This window comes from Bidens hawaiensis, unplaced genomic scaffold, assembly GCF_021521415.1.
Source record: "Bidens hawaiensis isolate Kalapana, Puna unplaced genomic scaffold, B.hawaiensis_p1.1 tig00004105_1, whole genome shotgun sequence".
Taxonomy (NCBI): Eukaryota; Viridiplantae; Streptophyta; class Magnoliopsida; order Asterales; family Asteraceae; genus Bidens; species Bidens hawaiensis.
Window position 1 is genome coordinate 285,319 of NW_027491242.1, and position 21,001 is coordinate 306,319.

Genomic DNA, 21,001 nt, shown 5'->3' on the forward strand with positions numbered 1-21,001 from the left:
CTTGGCGTCTCGACCCATACGCTTCAAGAATTTTTATTGGGTTCAGGTTTCATTACATAAATTTAATTTAATTTAAATAAAAATTTAGTTTTATAACAATTAAAAAAATAAAAAACTTTATTAAGAGACATACTTTTATCATGGTAGAGTGTACAAAGTTGACCAAAAGTCAACCTTCTTGTTAGTTTATATATCATCAACCTTACAATATTTTTATGATCATAGTATCCAATTATCATCCATAATCAAAAGCTTAAAAATGTGGATACTTTCATGGAAAGAAGCTACTGGTTTTTCTGCTTCATCTACTGCTGAAGAAGTTACTCGAGGAATCGAAGCTAATGGCCTCACCGCCGTTATTACAGGTTTCTCATGTTCCTCCGTGTTTAGCGTTTATGGTTTAGGTTTTTTTTTTTTTTTTGATGTGTGATCAACGATAAAAGAGAAACGTTAGATGCAGTTGTGGACGCAAGTCACCTTGATCGAACTACTAGGCCTGTAAATAAACTGAACGAACATGAATACGGATGAGTTATGCATGTGTTCGTTCGTTGAAATTTAACCAAACTCGAACATATAACTGAACAAATTTTTGTGTTCATGTCTGTTTATTAAGAAAATGAGCATGTTTATGTTCGTTCATGTGCCTTTGTTTTTAAGCAAAACCAACACAGTTTGTGAACATAAACAAACATAACAGAACAAAGATAAATGAATGCAAATGAATATAAAAACATAACCATGTATATATATGTGTGTGTGTATGCAACTATGCATATAATTTAAACGAGCCCCTTTTATGTTTATATCTTTATAAATATAACCACTTATTTATTTACAATTTAAATGAACATAAACCAATGTAAATAAATGATTATAAATGTACTACCAATACATGTGTCCGTGTTCGTTCATTTAATTAAATGAACAAAAAAAATATGTTCATGTTCGTTAGTTAATTAAATAAATGAACTGGCCTAATAACTACCTTATATTGTCGTATTCTGCTTGTTAATTCGTTTGTGCATCGCGCAACAATTTTAGGTCCGACGAGTGGAATTGGGCTGGAAACTGCTCGGATTCTGGCGTTGCGCGGTGTACATGTAGTTATGGCAGTTTGAAACACCGTCGCGGGTAACAAAATTAAGCAGGACTTAATCAATGAAATCCTAAAGGCCAAAATTGATGTTATGGAGCTTGATGTTGCTTCACTAAAATCTGTTAATAAATTTGTGACCGAATTTAAAGCGACGGGTTTACCCCTTAATATCCTCATGTAAGTATGGCTGGTTCTAGGGATGTACACGGTTCAGTCTGAGTCGCTTTGGGCTAAAACTGAAATTTCGGGTTTTGAAAATTGTAAACCGTTAGGTTTTGGTATTGTCATTTTGAGCTTGAAAATTTTGGGCTGAAAAAATGTTGTGGCCCAAAATAATGAATTATAAATCATTTTGTTAATCAATAATGTCACACCCTCAAAATCCACTAACGGAGTTTTACCGTCAGAGGGTGTGAACTAACAGGATCGGAATCATTAGTTATAATCAAACCATAAAAACGTTTAAATGAAAATAAGTGCGGAAGCGTAAAAACCAAAGACAAAAGTTACGTCACGCAGGACGACTTAAAAACCCAAGTGATAATAGTTAAAAACATGTTTGCATATCAGAATGTTCAAAAACCATGCATGATCCTATACCGCGCGCCCGCCTCGGCTACCTGAGAATAACATACTAAAAGTGTCAACACAAGGTTGGTGAGTTCACAAGTTTATATAAAATAAAGCGTTTAGCGTTTTGCGTTCAGCGTTTTGCGTTCAGCGTTTTGCGTTACCAGATAGTGTTAAATCAATTATATATCGATAGGTAGCTAGCCTATACAACAAGTATTACTAAGTGTTCGACACCGAAGCTGACTGTTGATCAAGTGCCTTGCCACCAGGTCATCCAGACCATGGTATGTGTTAGCCAAAATTACACCCGCTCGACCTCCAGTCGAGTTTAGCGTTGGGTGGGGTTTGTCAAACCCAGTAGTACTACTCAACAGTGACTCGCTATTATCCAAATATTAACCGGTTCGATGTGTAGGACTTCAATTGTTTCGTTTGCCACTTAGCCTTTACAAGTGATATATAATCTACTAACAAAATCTTAAATGCGTTTTTCGGAGTATGTCATCTCCCCCAAGTGAAAAGCGTTTAAAAACAGTTTAAAGGGGTAAGTGAAACTCACTGTTTGCGAAGAATTCCCAAAATAAATCACCAAGTGATGCGCGTCACAGAAAACTCTCTCTAGCGTTCTAAAACAACAAGGAGATTTTCTAAGTATCGGAACTAATATCGAGTCTCTAGACCCGGCACATAATTCCTAAGCACAAGATACGTTTCGTGTTTATTTGTGAATCGTGTGTGACTTAACAAGTACATTTGTGATACGATACATGTGTGAACAATTATTTACGTGTCATGTATTAATAACGTATATCACTAGCAACTATTCCCCGCAGGGGCAATTTTGTCAAAATACCACACTTATTTAGCAAGTATTCCCGCAGGGGCAATTTGGTCAAAACATAACAATTAACTAGCAACTAGCACTTTTCATGCATTTTCACAAAGTTCGGCAGTTAACTTTACCGAGACAGAATTCTACTTGAAAGATTATACTATTCCACCGATCATAGCATCTCAATTAATTCATCAAAAATCATCACAAAAGCATACATGTATTAGGTTTCCAGAACATGTTTTATTTTACTTTTATTCCCCATAGGTTTCTCACAATGATCAAAACATTACAGCAAACTCATAACAGTCAAATTCATGCGCAACAGAATGTTATTTGAAATTCCCGTTAAATGAAAAATCCAACAGATGCAAGACTGTAACACCCCGACCAAAGGCGGATTATACATCGGGGCGCCACATATTGTTTCATTACTCGTGACACTATTGGGTGTCAATATTTAATAAATACATTCATTCGCGCACGCGCAAAGTAAGCACAAGATAACATAAATCAACATATTATAAGGCAAAATATTAGAACAACAAATAACTTGTCTTGATACATTTTAATCTAGGTCCAAAATAAAGAAAACTTCCTATGTGTCCACAAGCTCCAAAACAGCTACTGCAAACCTGAACATGTGTTAAAATAAACGTCAAACACTTGCGTGTTGGTGAGAAATCAAGTTTAATACAATACATAGATAACAATAAATCTGCGCGCAACACGTGTATGTCTGGTGTTTAACAAGGGTGCAATCAGATTGTGATCAAGCCTAATTAGATCATAGCTCATAGTTCATAGTTCAATCCGTGCTCCCAATTGAGCACAAAAACGAGAAAACATCTGTGCAAGTGTAAACAAAGAAAACCGTAAACGATAGGTCTCCCGTGTTCATCTAATGGATCCATGAAAACTTCGGAATAGGCCGAACAAAGCGGTTAATGATACACACATACAAATAAACAGCCAAGTAAACGTCCTCAACACATGGGATACTGCGCGACTAAAGTTCATAAACAAGTTTAAGACTCAAGTTTGTACGAACACATGAACATCCCAAAACATTAAAAATAAAAAGGGATTAGGTACGAGATTACTCACATGATAAACGATGCGGTGTAAGATAAAGCAAGAACCAACTTTAAACAAGCACAAGTTAACCTATAAATAAGATTATTGTTTTAATGAATTGATTTAAGTCTTGATTATAAGTTAGCATAATTAATAAGTAAATTATTATATATAATATATATATATTACCGGAAAAGCAGGGCAGAACAGGGAGGAAGACGGAGGCAGAGAGGAAGACGGCAGAGAGAGCAAGGGGCAAGAGAACAGGAGAGATTAAGTGTTTTGTGTGTGTAGTGTTATGAAAATATTATTATTATTTATAGGAAAACCCTAGGAGACATAATCCCTAGAAAAGGGGAAAGGATCTTTAACAGGATCAAGCAAAAGATATCAAAAAGCATAAGAATCCAAAAGCAAAAGATATGGAAAGATATGGCAGCTGCAGGGGCAAGATAAAGCTGACAGGGAACAGTAAAAAGCATGGGCGGGTCAGATAAAGGTACTGGTCAAGCATGGAAAAAGCAGATCTCAAAAGATAATGTCAGCCACTTTTTCTGTCAACCAATGGGGTTGGTGCGCATGCTGCGCCAAAAGTGGCTTTTCAGACATAAAGCAGATTAGGTCAACAGCACAAAAGATAAGACAACACAAAAGCAAACGGCTAGATTAAACAGAAGGAAACTCAAAGGGTTTAGCGCGAGAAGGCTCGAGCGCACGCGCGAGAGCGAAGGCAGACACAGAAGGACAAGAGAGCGCGAGCGCGAAGGCAGACAGAACCAACCTTAACGCGTCGCGGGAAGAACTACCGTTCTTAGCGCGCTGCGAGAAGAATTACAATTCTTAGCGCGCTGCGAGAAGAGTTCGTCTCGCGTATCGCTGTAACAGGTGGTCTTCATGCAGGATTCCTTGAAAGGGGTCTGGCGCGTGGAGCTGCGCAGACAACCTTAGGCGGGAAGGAACAAAGGACAAGCAAAGAGTTAGAAGAAAAAGAGGGAAACAAGGCGTAAGGGCGGGACGGCGACAAGAGGGAAAAGAAGGCGGAAAGAGAGAAGGAGAGGGACGGGACGGCGGAAAGAAAGAGAGAGATAGAGGCGGGAAGGAAAATATATATTATTATTAAAAGTAAAATATAAGTATAAATATTAAATCATAAAAGAAAGAGATCGGGTCAGAGAAACGGGTACCTGGGTCGGGTCGGATCGGGGCAGATGTCACAGTCTCCCCTACTTTAAGAAATTTCGTCCCGAAATTTATCTCGAAGTAGGTTGCGCAGAGAACAGGTGCGGGTACTTGATCTTCATTTGATCTTCCCTTTCCCATGTAAACTCGGCTCCGCGCTTGGACTCCCAACGAACTTTCGCGATAGGGATACGACTGCGCTTGGTTTGCTTAACCTCGCGATCCATAATCTCAACAGGCTTCTCAACGAAATGCATAGTTTCATCAACTTGAACTTCATCAAGCGGAATGTGAAGGTTCTCGTCAGCTAAACACTTCTTGAGATTGGATACATGGAACGTTGGATGCACATTACTGAGCGCGGGCGGCAGGTCAAGTCTGTAGGCAACTTTTCCCACACGCGCGAGAATCTTGAATGGACCAACATAACGAGGAGCAAGCTTACCCTTCTTCCCAAAGCGGACAACACCTTTCCAAGGCGACACTTTGAGGAGAACAAGATCACCAACTTGAAATTCGAGAGGCTTTCGCCTACGATCTGCGTAACTCTTCTATCGGCTTCTGGCAGTCAGCAGATGATCACGGATCTTGGCGATTTTATCGGTTGTCTCTTGAACAAGTTCGGGTCCTGTGATTTGAGCTTCACCCACCTCGCTCCAACAAATCGGGGAGCGGCACTTACGACCGTAAAGTGCTTCAAATGGGGCCATACCGATACTGGAATGATAGCTGTTATTATAAGAGAACTCGATCAAAGGCATGTGCGAATCCCAATTACCTCCAAAATCAAGAACACAAGATCGGAGCATATCCTCAAGAGTTTGAATAGTTCGCTCAGACTGACCGTCAGTCTGGGGATGATATGCCGTACTCATGTCCAAGCGAGTTCCTAGCGCAGATTGGAGAGATTTCCAAAAGCGAGATATAAAACGGCCATCGCGATCGGATATGATGCTCAAAGGAGTACCATGGCGGCAGACAATTTCCTTGACATAAAGCTGCGCGAGTTGCTCAACACGGTAGTTTTCACGAATGGGCAGAAAGTGAGCAGACTTAGTCAAACGATCCACTATTACCCAAATGCTATCATGTTTGCTTGCTGTCAAAGGTAACTTGGTAATAAAGTCCATCGCTATACCTTCCCATTTCCACGTAGGAATTTCTGGTTGTTCGAGCAAACCAGATGGGCGTTGGTGTTCAGCTTTTACTTTAGAACAAGTCAGGCATTTAGCTACGAACACAGCAATATCCTTCTTCATACCGGGCCACCAATAAGTAATGCGCAAATCCTTGTACATCTTATCAGCGCCAGGATGAATAGAATACCGAGATTTGTGCGCTTCACTCAGGATATCAGCGCGAAGATTCTCATCACAGGGAATCCAGATGCGATTAAGATAGCAGAGAATTCCACTCAGATTAGGGACAAAGTGCGCTTCCGCGCCACACGCTAACTCGGCGCGAAGGTTACCATTACTGATGGATGCGCGCTGCGCGTCACGAATGCGCGATTCAAGGTTGCTTTGGATCGGCGCGAAGTGAAGCTGCGTGCGCGGCAAGATACAGTTAAGCTGGCAGGGTTTTCGGCTGAGCGCATCGGCTACCACATTAGCCTTACCAGGATGATACCGGATCTCACAATCGTAATCGCTGATGAGTTCGTTCCATCGGCGTTGCCTCATGTTAAGTTCCTTCTGATCAAAAATATGCTGAAGGCTTTTATGGTCAGTGTAAAGGATACACTTAGTACCATAAAGGTAGTGTCTCCAGATCTTCAAGGCAAATACAACTGCACCAAGTTCGAGGTCGTGAGTCGTATAATTCTTTTCATGAACCTTGAGTTGCCTTGATGCGTAAGCGATAACCTTGCCTCGTTGCATAAGAACACAACCGAGACCTTGGTTGGAGGCATCGCAGTACACGACAAAATCATCATTACCCTCAGGTAGCGCAAGGACAGGAGCTTCACACAACAATCGCTTGAGCGATAGAAAGGCTTCTTCTTGCTTCGAGCCCCAAATATACGGTTTACCTTTGTGCGTTAGAGCTGTTAAAGGCAAAGCGATCTTCGAGAAGTTCGAAATGAAGCGCCGGTAATAACCAGCTAAGCCCAGAAAGGAACGGATCTCAGAAGGAGAGGATGGCGTAATCCAGTTCTTGATTGCTTCAATCTTGGATGGGTCGACATGAATACCCATCTTGTTTACAACATGACCAAGAAACTGTACTTCATCAGACCAGAATTCACACTTGGAAAGCTTAGCATAGAGTTGCTCAGCTCTAAGCTGTTGCAATACCAATCGGAGATGTTGCTCATGCTCGGCCTTGGTCTTAGAATACACCGAACATCATCGATAAACACAATCACGAATTTATCCACGAAAGGCCTACACACCCGATTCATTAGATCCATGAAAACGGCGGGTGCGTTGGTTAAACCGAAGGACATGACCAAGAATTCAAAATGGCCATAACGAGTTCGAAAAGCTGTCTTCGGAACATCTTCATCGCGGATGCGCACCTGGTGATAGCCAGAGCGGAGATCAATCTTCGAGAAACAAGAGGCACCTTGGAGTTGATCAAAGAGGTCGTCAATACGCGGTAAGGGATACCGGTTTTTAATGGTGAGTTTGTTCAACTCGCGGTAATCAATACACATGCGAAACGATCCATCTTTCTTTTTAACGAACAACACCGGAGCACCCCAGGGCGAAGAGCTAGGGCGAATGAATCCTTTAGCAGTCAACTCTTGAAGTTGGCTTGCCAATTCTTGCATCTCAGCGGGCGCAAGATGGTAAGGAGATTTGGCTACGGGGGAAGCACCAGGGACAAGATCAATACGGAACTCGACTTCACGAGCGGGAGGGATACCAGGAAGATCATCAGGAAAAACTTCAGGGAAATCACGCACAACAGGGATATCGCGAAGCTTCTTTTCTTCAGCAGGTTTAACCACATGGGCTAGAAATGCAATACACTTCTTCCGCATGAGTCTTTGGGCTTCGGCGCAAGACATAAGTTTAAGACCACTGGAGGGTTTTTCGCCGTAGATGTGAAGATCACCATTTTCTCGAGGAATGCGAATCATCTTCTTGGCGCAAATAACTTCGGCGCGATTATGCGTAAGCCAGTCCATACCAATAATAACATCAAAGCTTCCAAGAGGCATGGGGATGAGGTCGATCAGAAAATCGTTTTCGTTAAGATTAAGCGTGCAATCTTTAATCACATAGTTAATTAAAACAGTTTTGCCATTAGCCAATTCAACTGAAAAATTTTCTTTTAAATCGTTGCGCGGTCGCGCAAGCTTCTGCTCAAACGCGCGAGAAATAAAACTTCGATCGGCGCCAGTATCAAAAAGTACAGAAGCATAAAATCCGTTAAGCAAAAATGTACCATTAACTACGTCATTATTCGCTTGCGCTTGGTGCGCGGTTATGTTAAAAGCTCGTCCGCGTGTCACTTGGTTCGAAATCTGGTTCACCGGATTCGCTTGTGTGATTTGCACTTGTAGTCTCGGGCACGCGTTCCGGAAATGACTGGGATCACCGCAGTTATAGCACGACCTGGGTCGTGGGTTTTGGTAGGTTGGTTGTGGGTTCTGCGGGTAGACTGGTGGTGTCGGCGCAATTGGGTTGGCGGGAGGGACTCTACAGTATTCGGCAGAGTGACCAACGCGGCCACATCGGTTACATTGTCGACACGGGGTTTGGGTTGGGTGGTGAAGTCTACAGGTTGGGCAAAAGGGTTGATTTCCTGTGTAAGGTTTCTTAAGTGGCGGGGCAGGGAGTGCGGGATTGGTTAAGGCATAGTTATGGACTACAGGAGGTGTTGGGTAGGCTGACAGAGGGTTAGGCGCGTAAACTGGAGGTTGGTAGATGGGTTGCTGGGCAATGGGCGGGTTGGTAAGCGCATAGGCCTTGCGCCTGCGCTTGAGGTTGTTACGGTTTGAGGGTTCTGGTTTGGTTTCTGTTGGTTCAGGAACAGTCTTGGTGAGTTTGGTCTTTTCTGTTCCCCGCAGGAACAGGGTTCCTGCTCTGACATGGTTGTCGCTGAGCACAGCGGCCAACTCGATGGCGTCAGAGAGGGTTACTGGGTTTCTGGCCCATACAGAATCTTGAATATCCATGGGGAGACCCCCAAGGAATTTCTCTATGGCTCGGCGGGAAGGGGTAACAAGGTGAGGGACAAGCAAACTTAGTTCATGGAAGCGCGTCGCGTACTCGCGCGCTTCGCCACTGTATTGCTTAAGATTCCAAAATTCTTCCTCCAGGCGCTTAACTTCGTTGGGAGGGCAGAATTCTCGCGTCAGAATTTCCTTGAATTCCTCCCATGTCATGCTAGAAGCAGCTTCTGCGCCACGCGCATGAGCTACTCCATTCCACCATGTAAGCGCTCTAGATTCCAGGACACTGGAAGCATACAGGGTTCGTCTGTCTGAGGGGCATTGGGTGTGGAGGAAAGTGTTTTCTATTTTCTCAAGCCACTGGAGCATCACGGTGGCTCCTTCAAGACCTGTGAACTTTGGAGGGTTATCCGCGTTGAAGGATTTAATGTTATAACTGGAGGTATTATTTTGGCTCAAGGCTTGGGCTATCGCGGCGGCCATTTCCTGGGAACGTTGCTGTCTACGCATGCGCGAGGCTTCTCTTCTCTGAAATCGGCGAGATAGCGGAGGCATTCTATAAAAATTTTAATTTTAGTTAATATCTTGGTTTTAGCGCAAAGTATAACCTCGAAAAGCTTGGTTTCACGGAGTCAGTTACTGTCAAAAGTTAAAGTAAAATAAATGACCCTAAATGCAGACTTAATAAAGGTAACAAATTCGAATCAAGAATCGACAATTCATGTATCACCATGACTTTCCGAATTCCCAATTTAAAATATACGAGCAAACGAGTATTGGAGATTGACGATTCATGTATCACCATAACTTTTCAATCTTCAATATAAAATATACAAGAAAATGAGTATTGGAGGTTGACAATTCATGTATCACCATGACTTTTCAAGTCTCCAACCTCAGAATCATAATCGTAAATGGAAATTGAAAATCAACTATTCATGTATCACCATGACTTTTCGGATTTTCAAATCCAACAAACGAATATGTAAGTAAAATCAATAAAAATCGAAATTCAACAAAAATCGAAATATCGCGAAATAAAACATAAAATCATATACTGCGCAAGCGCGAGCATATTCATAAATAACGAGTAATTAACAATAAGCGCGCGAACATGAGATTTCTCTCATGCGCGAGAAGGGACTCTTAGGTATTCTAGGCCGTTACGTCTAACCACCTATCCTAAAGTCAACGAGCTCTGATACCAATCTGTAACACCCCGACCAAAGGCGGATTATACATCGGGGCGCCACATATTGTTTCATTACTCGTGACACTATTGGGTGTCAATATTTAATAAATACATTCATTCGCGCACGCGCAAAGTAAGCACAAGATAACATAAATCAACATATTATAAGGCAAAATATTAGAACAACAAATAACTTGTCTTGATACATTTTAATCTAGGTCCAAAATAAAGAAAACTTCCTATGTGTCCACAAGCTCCAAAACAGCTACTGCAAACCTGAACATGTGTTAAAATAAATGTCAAACACTTGCGTGTTGGTGAGAAATCAAGTTTAATACAATACATAGATAACAATAAATCTGCGCGCAACACGTGTATGTCTGGTGTTTAACAAGGGTGCAATCAGATTGTGATCAAGCCTAATTAGATCATAGCTCATAGTTCATAGTTCAATCCGTGCTCCCAATTGAGCACAAAAACGAGAAAACATCTGTGCAAGTGTAAACAAAGAAAACCGTAAACGATAGGTCTCCCGTGTTCATCTAATGGATCCATGAAAACTTCGGAATAGGCCGAACAAAGCGGTTAATGATACACACATACAAATAAACAGCCAAGTAAACGTCCTCAACACATGGGATACTGCGCGACTAAAGTTCATAAACAAGTTTAAGACTCAAGTTTGTACGAACACATGAACATCCCAAAACATTAAAAATAAAAAGGGATTAGGTACGAGATTACTCACATGATAAACGATGCGGTGTAAGATAAAGCAAGAACCAACTTTAAACAAGCACAAGTTAACCTATAAATAAGATTATTGTTTTAATGAATTGATTTAAGTCTTGATTATAAGTTAGCATAATTAATAAGTAAATTATTATATATAATATATATATATTACCGGAAAAGCAGGGCAGAACAGGGAGGAAGACGGAGGCAGAGAGGAAGACGGCAGAGAGAGCAAGGGGCAAGAGAACAGGAGAGATTAAGTGTTTTGTGTGTGTAGTGTTATGAAAATATTATTATTATTTATAGGAAAACCCTAGGAGACATAATCCCTAGAAAAGGGGAAAGGATCTTTAACAGGATCAAGCAAAAGATATCAAAAAGCATAAGAATCCAAAAGCAAAAGATATGGAAAGATATGGCAGCTGCAGGGGCAAGATAAAGCTGACAGGGAACAGTAAAAAGCATGGGCGGGTCAGATAAAGGTACTGGTCAAGCATGGAAAAAGCATATCTCAAAAGATAATGTCAGTCACTTTTTCTGTCAACCAATGGGGTTGGTGCGCATGCTGCGCCAAAAGTGGCTTTTCAGACATAAAGCAGATTAGGTCAACAGCACAAAAGATAAGACAACACAAAAGCAAACGGCTAGATTAAACAGAAGGAAACTCAAAGGGTTTAGCGCGAGAAGGCTCGAGCGCACGCGCGAGAGCGAAGGCAGACACAGAAGGACAAGAGAGCGCGAGCGCGAAGGCAGACAGAACCAACCTTAACGCGTCGCGGGAAGAACTACCGTTCTTAGCGCGCTGCGAGAAGAATTACAATTCTTAGCGCGCTGCGAGAAGAGTTCGTCTCGCGTATCGCTGTAACAGGTGGTCTTCACGCAGGATTCCTTGAAAGGGGTCTGGCGCGTGGAGCTGCGCAGACAACCTTAGGCGGGAAGGAACAAAGGACAAGCAAAGAGTTAGAAGAAAAAGAGGGAAACAAGGCGTAAGGGCGGGACGACGACAAGAGGGAAAAGAAGGCGGAAAGAGAGAAGGAGAGGGACGGGACGGCGGAAAGAAAGAGAGAGATAGAGGCGGGAAGGAAAATATATATTATTATTAAAAGTAAAATATAAGTATAAATATTAAATCATAAAAGAAAGAGATCGGGTCAGAGAAACGGGTACCTGGGTCGGGTCGGATCGGGGCAGATGTCACAAAGACCACTTGGGTTAGGTTCCTAACTCAACAAGTCAACTTCCAGAAGTGGAACCAACCCAATTGGTCTCGTAGTTCATGAGATATAATATTTACAAAACAACCTAACAGCAGGTCTAACAACTCAGCTTGCACAACGTTTTTGTAAAATCATAAAGGTTAACTTTTACACGTCCAAAAATTGCAAATTTATATTCTTTAGAAACTAGACTCAACCTAGTTTACTATAGTATCAATAATCTCAACTAATTCTTACATTAACATTTAGTTACAGTTGTCTAATCATAACTTACAATCTGTCCAGTACCAGTTTTGACCTTTAATCGCATTTAAATCGTTTGACCAACCAAAACACCTCCAAATTAGGCGTGGTTGGACTTTCTGAAAACTAGACTCAGAGTACTACCTTGTAGACTCATAATTAGCTCAGTTTGCTTATATACTCAACAAGTTACACACCGTTCAATTTTAACAATCACTGCTGTCAAACTCAGCAAGCATAAACAATCATCTAACATGCATCCTAAGCATATGACATAACTCAAAACATGCAATAAACATTATTAATCATAAAAATCAGTAGTAACCCTTTAGGGTTTACAAACAATTAATGATTCATCAATCTTTCACCGTTCAAAATCACATATGACTATCAATATCAATCACTAACACATAATCAATCATCCTCTAGCCATAATCAATCATAAAACACTTAATATATGATATTCAATAGTTAGGGTTTCATATATATACCTTAAAAACGCAGAGATAACCAAGAGAAACGTGAGAGGTGCTTAGAAACGAGTGTAGGATGCTCCGATTATGAAGAATCAAGCTTTAACGGGTGTGATATGTGTGTGTGTGAGGCTGCCGATCGCGAGAGAGGGGAGGGGGAGGGCTGCCGTTGGGTAGAGTGAAAGAAAGAAGAGAGAGTTAGGGTTTATTATTATTAATAATAACATGTTACATCTAGGTCCCTCCACTTCAATTTATTAGTTTACTAGCCCAAAGTAATTAGTTTGCATCTTGAGTTAACTTCTTAAACAATGTAATCACATAACACATAAGCCTAACACATAATTATCACATAATTATTGTTTTGACGTTTTTCGTTTATTCACCAATTGTTTGCGTCAACTCGTTTGCGTTTCGGTGCAATTCCCGAAAGACTACACATGTAGTAAGTGTCAAGCGTCATTTAAACCCTAGTTTAAATGTAATGAAGTGTGCGTTATAGATTCAATGATCTTAAGTTTGAATTGACGGAGTTGAGTTAACGGAGTTAACGGAGTTAACCTGAAATTGACGATTGTCACATCATTCCCATGTTAAAGAATTTTCGTCCCGAAAATTTGAGTCAAGTCGTGATGAGTGTCTGAAAAAGTAAGAAAAATTTTCAGTTTGTCATAAATAACTAATTAATTGTTGTACATTTAAGCTTTATAATATTTGAGGTACATGTTTATTAAATTTTTATAAATTATTTAAAATATAAAAAAGTTTATAAATTATGTTCAGTTAGTTTGGTTTTCCGTTTTCATTACATGCAAAACCAAAACTGAACCTGTATGTTGGCTTTTACGCAAACATAAAACCAAACCGTTGGTTCTTTGTTTCGGTTTGGTTTTTCTTGGTTTCGAATCGGTTTTTTTCGGTTTTATAACACGGCGATTTGGTGTTTATAGTGCGAATGCTGGGATTATGGGACCACCATTCAGCCTCTCAGAGGACAACATAGAGCTACATTTCGCGACGAACCATATCGGTCACTTCCATTTGATGAACGGATTACTGGAAACGACGAAAAACACTGCCGAGTTGTCGGGAGTGCAGGGTAGGATAGTCATAGTGTCGTCGGAGCTTCAAAAGGTGAGTTATAAAGAAGGGATTAAGTTCGATAAAATTAACGACGAAAAGAGGTACACGCGAGATTAAGTTGCCCCTATTTGTTTTCGCGGCGTTAATTCGTTGCTAAATGTTTGAATTTCTTAAATGTGACAGTTACGCTCCTTTACTAGCATATGGACAATCTAAGCTTGCTAATGCTTTGCACGCGAAGGAACTCGCAAGGCGACTCAAGGTAGGGGTGTGCACGGTTCAGTTTAGGTTGGTTTTGGGCTAAAACCAAAACTTCGGTTTCTGAATATTTGAAAACCGTTCGGTTTTGGTTTTACTGGTTTGGGCTTGGTTTTGCCATTTTAGCTTGAAAGTTTTGGCCCAAAAAAAATTGGCTATAATAATGAATTTGGGCCTAAATCATTTTGTTAGTTAATAACTAAATGATTATCATACATTTGGGCTAAAAATTCATGTTACATATTAATTGACTTTTATAAACTACTTAAAATAAAAATAAAAATAATGAAAACCTATAAACACGGTTCGGTTGGTTTTTGTTTCAGATCGGTTTTTTTGGGGGTTTGATGCACACCCTTAAATGGTCACATAATAATTTATACTGACAGTTTGACTAATAATGTACATTTACATGCGATTTTACAGGAGGACGGTGTGAATATAACCGTAAATTCACTCCACCCGGGAGTTATCGCGACGAATCTTACAGGTTAGTAAGACTTTTCTTAAAGAATGCGGAACAGGTTTGTTTTTGTTGACGGAACATGTTTGTATTGTGACGGTCACAATGGTGTCACTGAAGGGTTGTTTGGTTTGTGTAGGGGGCGTCGACTACATGCTATCTGGCATTGCACCCGGGCGCTAAGGGTATTAGTGGCGAGTATTGGGCTGATAATAATATATCAAGTCCAAGCAGGTTTGTTAATGATCCAGAGTTTGTGAAGAAATTTTGGAATTTTAGTGCGGATTTGGTTGATCGGACGCTAAAGGCGTCGTCGCTATAAGTTCTACTCGTCGCAATTGTGTAGCGACTGTATAATGTCCTTGTGGTTTGTACATTGTCATAATAAAAGTTTTACAAGTTGCAATTATCTTAATCCTACATTAATAAGACACTTAAAATAAGTATAAGTCTAGAAACCTTGTCTTCAATGCGGGCCCGTCTGGGATGGAGAGGCAGGGAGGTCGGCCGCTTTAGGCCTGATCATCCCAAAGGCCCGAAATTTAAAAAAAAATAATATACGTATTTATATAAAAAAACTATATTAGGCACAAATCAAAAGTTTTAAGTCAGACCTAAAATCCAATACATATACAATAGTTGATTGCTTTTAATATATGAGTTATCGAATTTATATTTTACTTAGGGCCTGAATTTATACTTGCCTTCGGCCCAAATTTTATCAGCAATTCTCTGAGACGGCCTTGCTTCAATGCATCACAAAACTTGCCATCTTAAGAACTAGATCTTCGGGTATGGCTTGAAATGAAACGTCAACGCCATCTTATTATTTCTTAGTCCATCTTAGCCCCTGGTGCGGGTTCAATTGCTTTCAGAACGTTTCCTAACGCCTGAGGCTGTAAAGTTACTTAGTTGTGTTCAAAGGGGTCATTTAAGGCTCAAAACGTCCATCGCCAAAAACGCATTCGAGAAAAAAGAGTTCTTATTTTCCGATTTTTTTTAACTTAACATCGATTCAGCACCAACTCAAAGGTCATACAGGTAATTTACACACATTCATAATAAACCAAAAGCTACAAAATAAGAAAACACTAAATCCACATTTGGGTAGACAACACAACAATCCATAGCATAAAAACAACAAATCAAAGACATGCAAGGTTCTTTTTTTTATTTAAGATCGGCTCTTAAACGGAATGGCTCTGATAACAATCTGGTGGTACAAAGCAGCGAGTGCAGCCCCGATGAACGGACCAACCCAGAAAATCCACTGCAAAAAGATCGAAAAACAAATGTAGTTCAATATATATGGATTGACGACATCAAAATGAAATCTTGATTAATATGTTGAAAGTTAAATGTAGGGGTGTCACGGTTAATTTTGGGTCGGTTTTGTGTTATAATATTTCGGTTTTTGAATTTTTGAAAATCGTTTTGTTTCGGTTTTTCCATTTTTCGGTTTTGCCATTTGATCTTGAAAAGCTTTTTTGCCTCAAATAATAAATTTTGGCCTAAATAATTTTGTTAAAACTAATAAGTAACTGATTAAATATTCATTAAAATTTTTATTAATTATATATAAAAAAATATAAAAACCGTAAATCTATAAATTCGGTTCGGTTTTTTTGGTTTTAGTTACATGCAAAGCCACAACCGAACCGTAATGGGTTTTATGAAAATATAAAAAACAAAACCAAGTCCCTAGAACTTGTAGTCAAATGAATACTCACATGGTCATTCCAAGCATGGTCCTTGTTGTAGATGATGGCTGCACCGAGACTCCTTGCTGGGTTGATACCGGTTCCGGTGATGGGGATGGTGGCCAAATGGACCAAGAAAACAGCAAAACCAATTGGAAGTGGAGCCAAAATCTGCATAGTTCATTTCAAATTAAAGTCAACAAAGATGGTCAAAGTCAAGGTCAAACATAAGGTAAATATAGCATGTATAACTTAAACTTTTACAACCATGATATAGTCACTTATTCCAATAACAAATTAACAACTTTATTAAGTTTTTACTTTTCAGTTTATACTTTTTTAGAATAAAGTACAATTTCCATTGCATGAGATACAAGTGTTTAAAAACTTATGACATTTTGAAATGAAAAGTGTAAAATATTTGTAATGATACACTTGGAAATATATGCAGTATGCAAAGACAAAAGAAGACACAAAGGCAATATACCTACTACTCTTCCATCATTCCACACATTTAATTTATTTATATCCTCTTTGTCTAGTATTTACTTTTTTTAAAAAAATAAAATTAAGTTTTAAATAATTCATATAAACCGTTAACACTCAACTATCATTTGTGTCGTTTCAAAACAATTTACAATATTCTGATTAAGATAAAAATCAATCAGTTTTTCATTATGCAATAGTTTTAGCTATTAAAATCCAAATTACATTTTAAAGAAAGGTTCATCTAACTTATTTTCTATTTATATTATAAACTAGTTTTTGTCCCCCGTATTACGGGGGTTGTTTTGTATTGTTTGTTCTAATATTTATTTATTTTTTTAATTTATATATTTTTTATTGTATGAAAGTTAATAATATACTTATGGTTTGATGATAAATTGTTTCACAAATAAATGAGATGTTATAACCCGGTTTAAAGCTATATGGTTTTGATGATGCCCAAGACCCGTTTATTTTTTTTACTATGAAATTGGTTTTTTAATTATAAATAATATTTATGAAAGTTTATAATATACTTATGGTTTGATGAGACCCAAGACCCGTTTATTTTTATTACTATCAAATTGGTTTTTTAATTTAAATAATATATATATATATCTTTTTTAAAATAAATAAGATATTAATTTTTAGTATATCCTATTTTATAGGATTTTTACATAAATAATTTGGTGAAAATAATATTTAATTTAATGAGATGTTATAACCCGTTTAAGGAATATCTGGGTTTGGTAAGACCCATACCCATGAATTCAGGTCAAATGCATGAGAAGCCTCCATTTAAAAATCAAGCAAATATGGTGACTCCAAAAAAAGGGGTAGCGCCCACATCACGACACGTAGGATTTTTATGTCTTCGTTTATATATATTATAGATTATAGATATGTTATAAATAATGTTGTTGGTATTTTAGACATTTAATAATTATAAATAGGTTACCTGTCTACCGATAATAATTCTTACTTTACATAATGATCAGTAACACTCTTAACTTTAACTTTTGTCGTTTCAAAACAATTTACAATATTCTTCCGATTCGGATAAAAATCAGTAAATTATTTATTAATGCTAATGAAACTACGTTTCAAATATTGTCTTCATCGCCGGCATATGGTAGTTTTCGTTTTAAAATCCAATTTAAGTTTTTTAAAACAAGTTCATCTAACTTATTTTCTGTCTATACTTTATATCCTGAATAATCTTATTAAGGGCAATTTAGTCATTTAACAATTAATATGCACAAGTATGGAATAGACAAGAGCAAGAGTACACATACAGGAACATGTGAGTCTCTGGCACTTCTTTTGGCATCAGTGGCTGAGAAAACAGTGTAGACAAGAACAAAGGTCCCAACAATCTCAGCACCAAGACCATCACCCTTGGTGTAACCATGGGCCACAACATTCGCTCCGCCGCCTAAAGCGGTGTACTGGTGTCGGCCCTGGAACCCCTTGACCACACCCGCACCGCAGATGGCTCCAAGACACTGCATCACCATGTAGAATAATGCCCTGGTTAAGGATAGCTTTCTAGCTAGTAGCAAACCGAATGTTACAGCCGGGTTGATGTGTCCTCCTGTTTTTACACCAAAAGATAAAAAAAATTTAAGTACCCATTTTGTTTTATGGTGAATCTTGAAGAACCCGTGTCATTTTGAGGGTAAAAATGGAAACTTTAAGCTTAAAAACAGCAAGAAAACATATATATGGTTTTTCCAAAAGGGGGTTGCGGCGCAGCTTGTTGCCTGCTTACAAGCCACTTCATTGTAAATCGTTTGGATGTTTCTATGATATTTTAGTATATATATATATATATATATATATATATGGTTTTTCCTCCTGTTTTACACCAAATTAAAAGATGGGATTTTTGAAGAACCCATGTCATTTTGAGGTAAAATTTTAGACAAAAATGGAAACTTTTTAAGGTATAAAACAGCAAGAAACCAAATTATAAGTATATTTAGTAAAAACAATGGATTCTTGAGTAACCCATTTCATTCAAAGATAAATCTTGAAGAAGCCATGTCATTTGGAGGTAAAATTTTAGATCAAGATTGAAACTTTTAAGGTTAAAAACAGCAAAGAGAAATAAAACTATAAGCATGTTTTTCCTCTGTTTTACACCAAACTATACTTATGTTTATCCAAAACATATGATTCTTGAAGAACCCATGTCATTTTGAGGCAATATTTTAAGTAAAAATGTAAACTTTAAGGCTAAAAAAATCAAGAAAACAAAAACACAAGTATGTTTATCCAAAACATAGGATTCTTGAAGAACCCATTTCATTTAAAGATAAATCTTGAAGAACCCATATCCTTTGAGGCAAAATTTTAACTAAAAATAGAAACTTTAAAGCTAAAAAACAAGAAAACAAAAAAAACACATTCTTTAGACAATAATTTCAAGAAAACAAAGGGTTTTAATAATAAATAATGAGGAACCCATTTCACATAAACATAAATCTTGAAGAACCCATGTCATTTGAGGCAAAATTTTAACTAAAAAAATAGAAACTTTAAGGCTAAAAAAATCAATAAAACAACACATTTTTAGACAGTAATTTCAAGAAAACAAAGGGTTACAATAATAAATCTTGAGGAACCCATTTCACATAAAGATAAATCTTGAAGAACCCATGTCACTTGAGGCAAAATTTTAACTAAAAATATAAACTTTAAAGCTAAAAAAATCAAGAAAACCAAAAATAAATAAATAAATTAGACAGTAATTTCAAGGAAATAAACTAATAGTAAAAATAATATACCTGAGATACCAGCAGTGCAGTAAACAAGTGCAAAGATCATACCACCAAAAGCCCAAGCAATCCCTTGAATCCCAACAGTCCCACACTTGGTAGGTGACTTAACCACACCCATAACAGTCAAGACAGAGATGTACAAGAACAAGAAAGTGGCTATGAACTCTGCAATCTCAGCTCTGTAAAAAGATCATGATGACAACTCACCAGGCTCAAACAAAGGTGCTGGTGGTGGCTCCTTGTAGTCTTTGTCAGTTTGAGCTGAGGTACCTATGGGTTGCCTCTCTGAGTACTTGTTGGCACCAAGCTTAACATCTTCTTCCTTACCCTCCATTGTTGTGGTTCCAAGATTTGTATTTGTATGTGAGTTTGTGATCAAGTGTGTGGTGAGAGGATAAGTGTTTGTGGGATTTTATAGTGGAAAGTTGGGAACTAAACATTTAAGTTTGGTGTATACGATCTGAGTTGAGCCTGAACTTGAATATGTCCAACTTTGGTCTGTTTTGACCTACGAGAACTCAAGCTTGAACTCGACTTGTTTTTGTTTTGAGTTTTTTATTTTTTTTTCTAAAATTCGAGTTCGGCTGGTGAGTTGTTTATTCAAGTTCGGGCTAGAACTCGTTTATTATTTATTAATTAATTTATATGCATCTTTAAATATTTTTTATATATTTTGTGAAACAACTTAAATGAGCAAAAATTTGGAACAAACTCATGTAGAAATAAATTCGTAAAAGTTCGAAGGAGATAATACATAAAATTACATAAGGGTCGTTAAAAGTCAAATAGCTCAAACGGGCTTCTCATACACGGCTCAATTTGAAAAACACTCGACTCGTTCAAGTTTTTTTTCCTAAAGCTCAAGTTCGGTTCATGAGTTGTTTATTCAAGCTCGCAGCTTAGCTCGACTCATTTATTATTTATTAAGTAAGTTATATATGTTTTTATTATTTTCATATATTTTGCAAAAACCTTCTAATGAGCCTAAACTTGGTACGAGGTCGTGTAATACCTTAAACAATCCATAGCTCAACTCGAGCTTGGTTGTGTAACGTGAAATTAATTTATAGAATTCTAAAGGAGGTAAAACATGAAATTACATACAACTTGTTAAAGGTCGATGAGTCTAAACGGGCTTTGCATACAAGGTTCGAGCTTATAAAATTTGGCTTATTTAAATTTTCTTTCAATTCAAACTCAAATAACTTGTGAATAGCTTGACTCGGTTACAATATTGTATTTAATTAAAAAACTTTTAATATGTGAGTGATTGTATATATTTTTTTACTTTATTATTAATTTGAAGTTTAATGATTGAGTTTTGAGTAGTGGGTCCGATAAAATGTATTAAAAACGTTAAAATACAAAAAGTCGGTCGGTACAAATGTACAATTGATGTTTGTTTGAAGAAAAAAAAATTGGGGTCCAGTGGTTTGAAATTAACGGGTGGTGTAAATTAAAATGGTTCAATGTTATTAAATA

General features: G+C 38.0%; 1 protein-coding gene and 1 pseudogene across 2 annotated transcripts; one reads left to right on the forward strand and one right to left on the reverse strand.

Moving 5' to 3' along the window:
- Window positions 1-198: 198 nt before the first annotated feature.
- On the forward strand, window positions 199-14,970 carry LOC143625473 (short-chain dehydrogenase TIC 32, chloroplastic-like; annotated as a pseudogene). The gene is made up of 6 exons (XR_013152280.1): window positions 199-365; window positions 1,045-1,276; window positions 13,697-13,930; window positions 14,013-14,091; window positions 14,514-14,611; window positions 14,690-14,970. The product of XR_013152280.1 is annotated as a short-chain dehydrogenase TIC 32, chloroplastic-like (transcript).
- A 644-nt stretch (window positions 14,971-15,614) lies between these two features.
- LOC143625474 (aquaporin PIP1-2-like) lies at window positions 15,615-19,886 on the reverse strand. Its single transcript, XM_077095788.1, has 4 exons — window positions 19,526-19,886; window positions 18,032-18,330; window positions 16,281-16,421; window positions 15,615-15,820 (listed from the first exon to the last, which is right to left on the reverse strand). Exons 1-4 carry the CDS (start codon window positions 19,635-19,637, stop codon window positions 15,725-15,727), a joined length of 648 nt encoding a protein of 215 aa, XP_076951903.1. The 5' UTR covers window positions 19,638-19,886; the 3' UTR covers window positions 15,615-15,724.
- Between the last annotated feature and the right edge of the window lie 1,115 nt (window positions 19,887-21,001).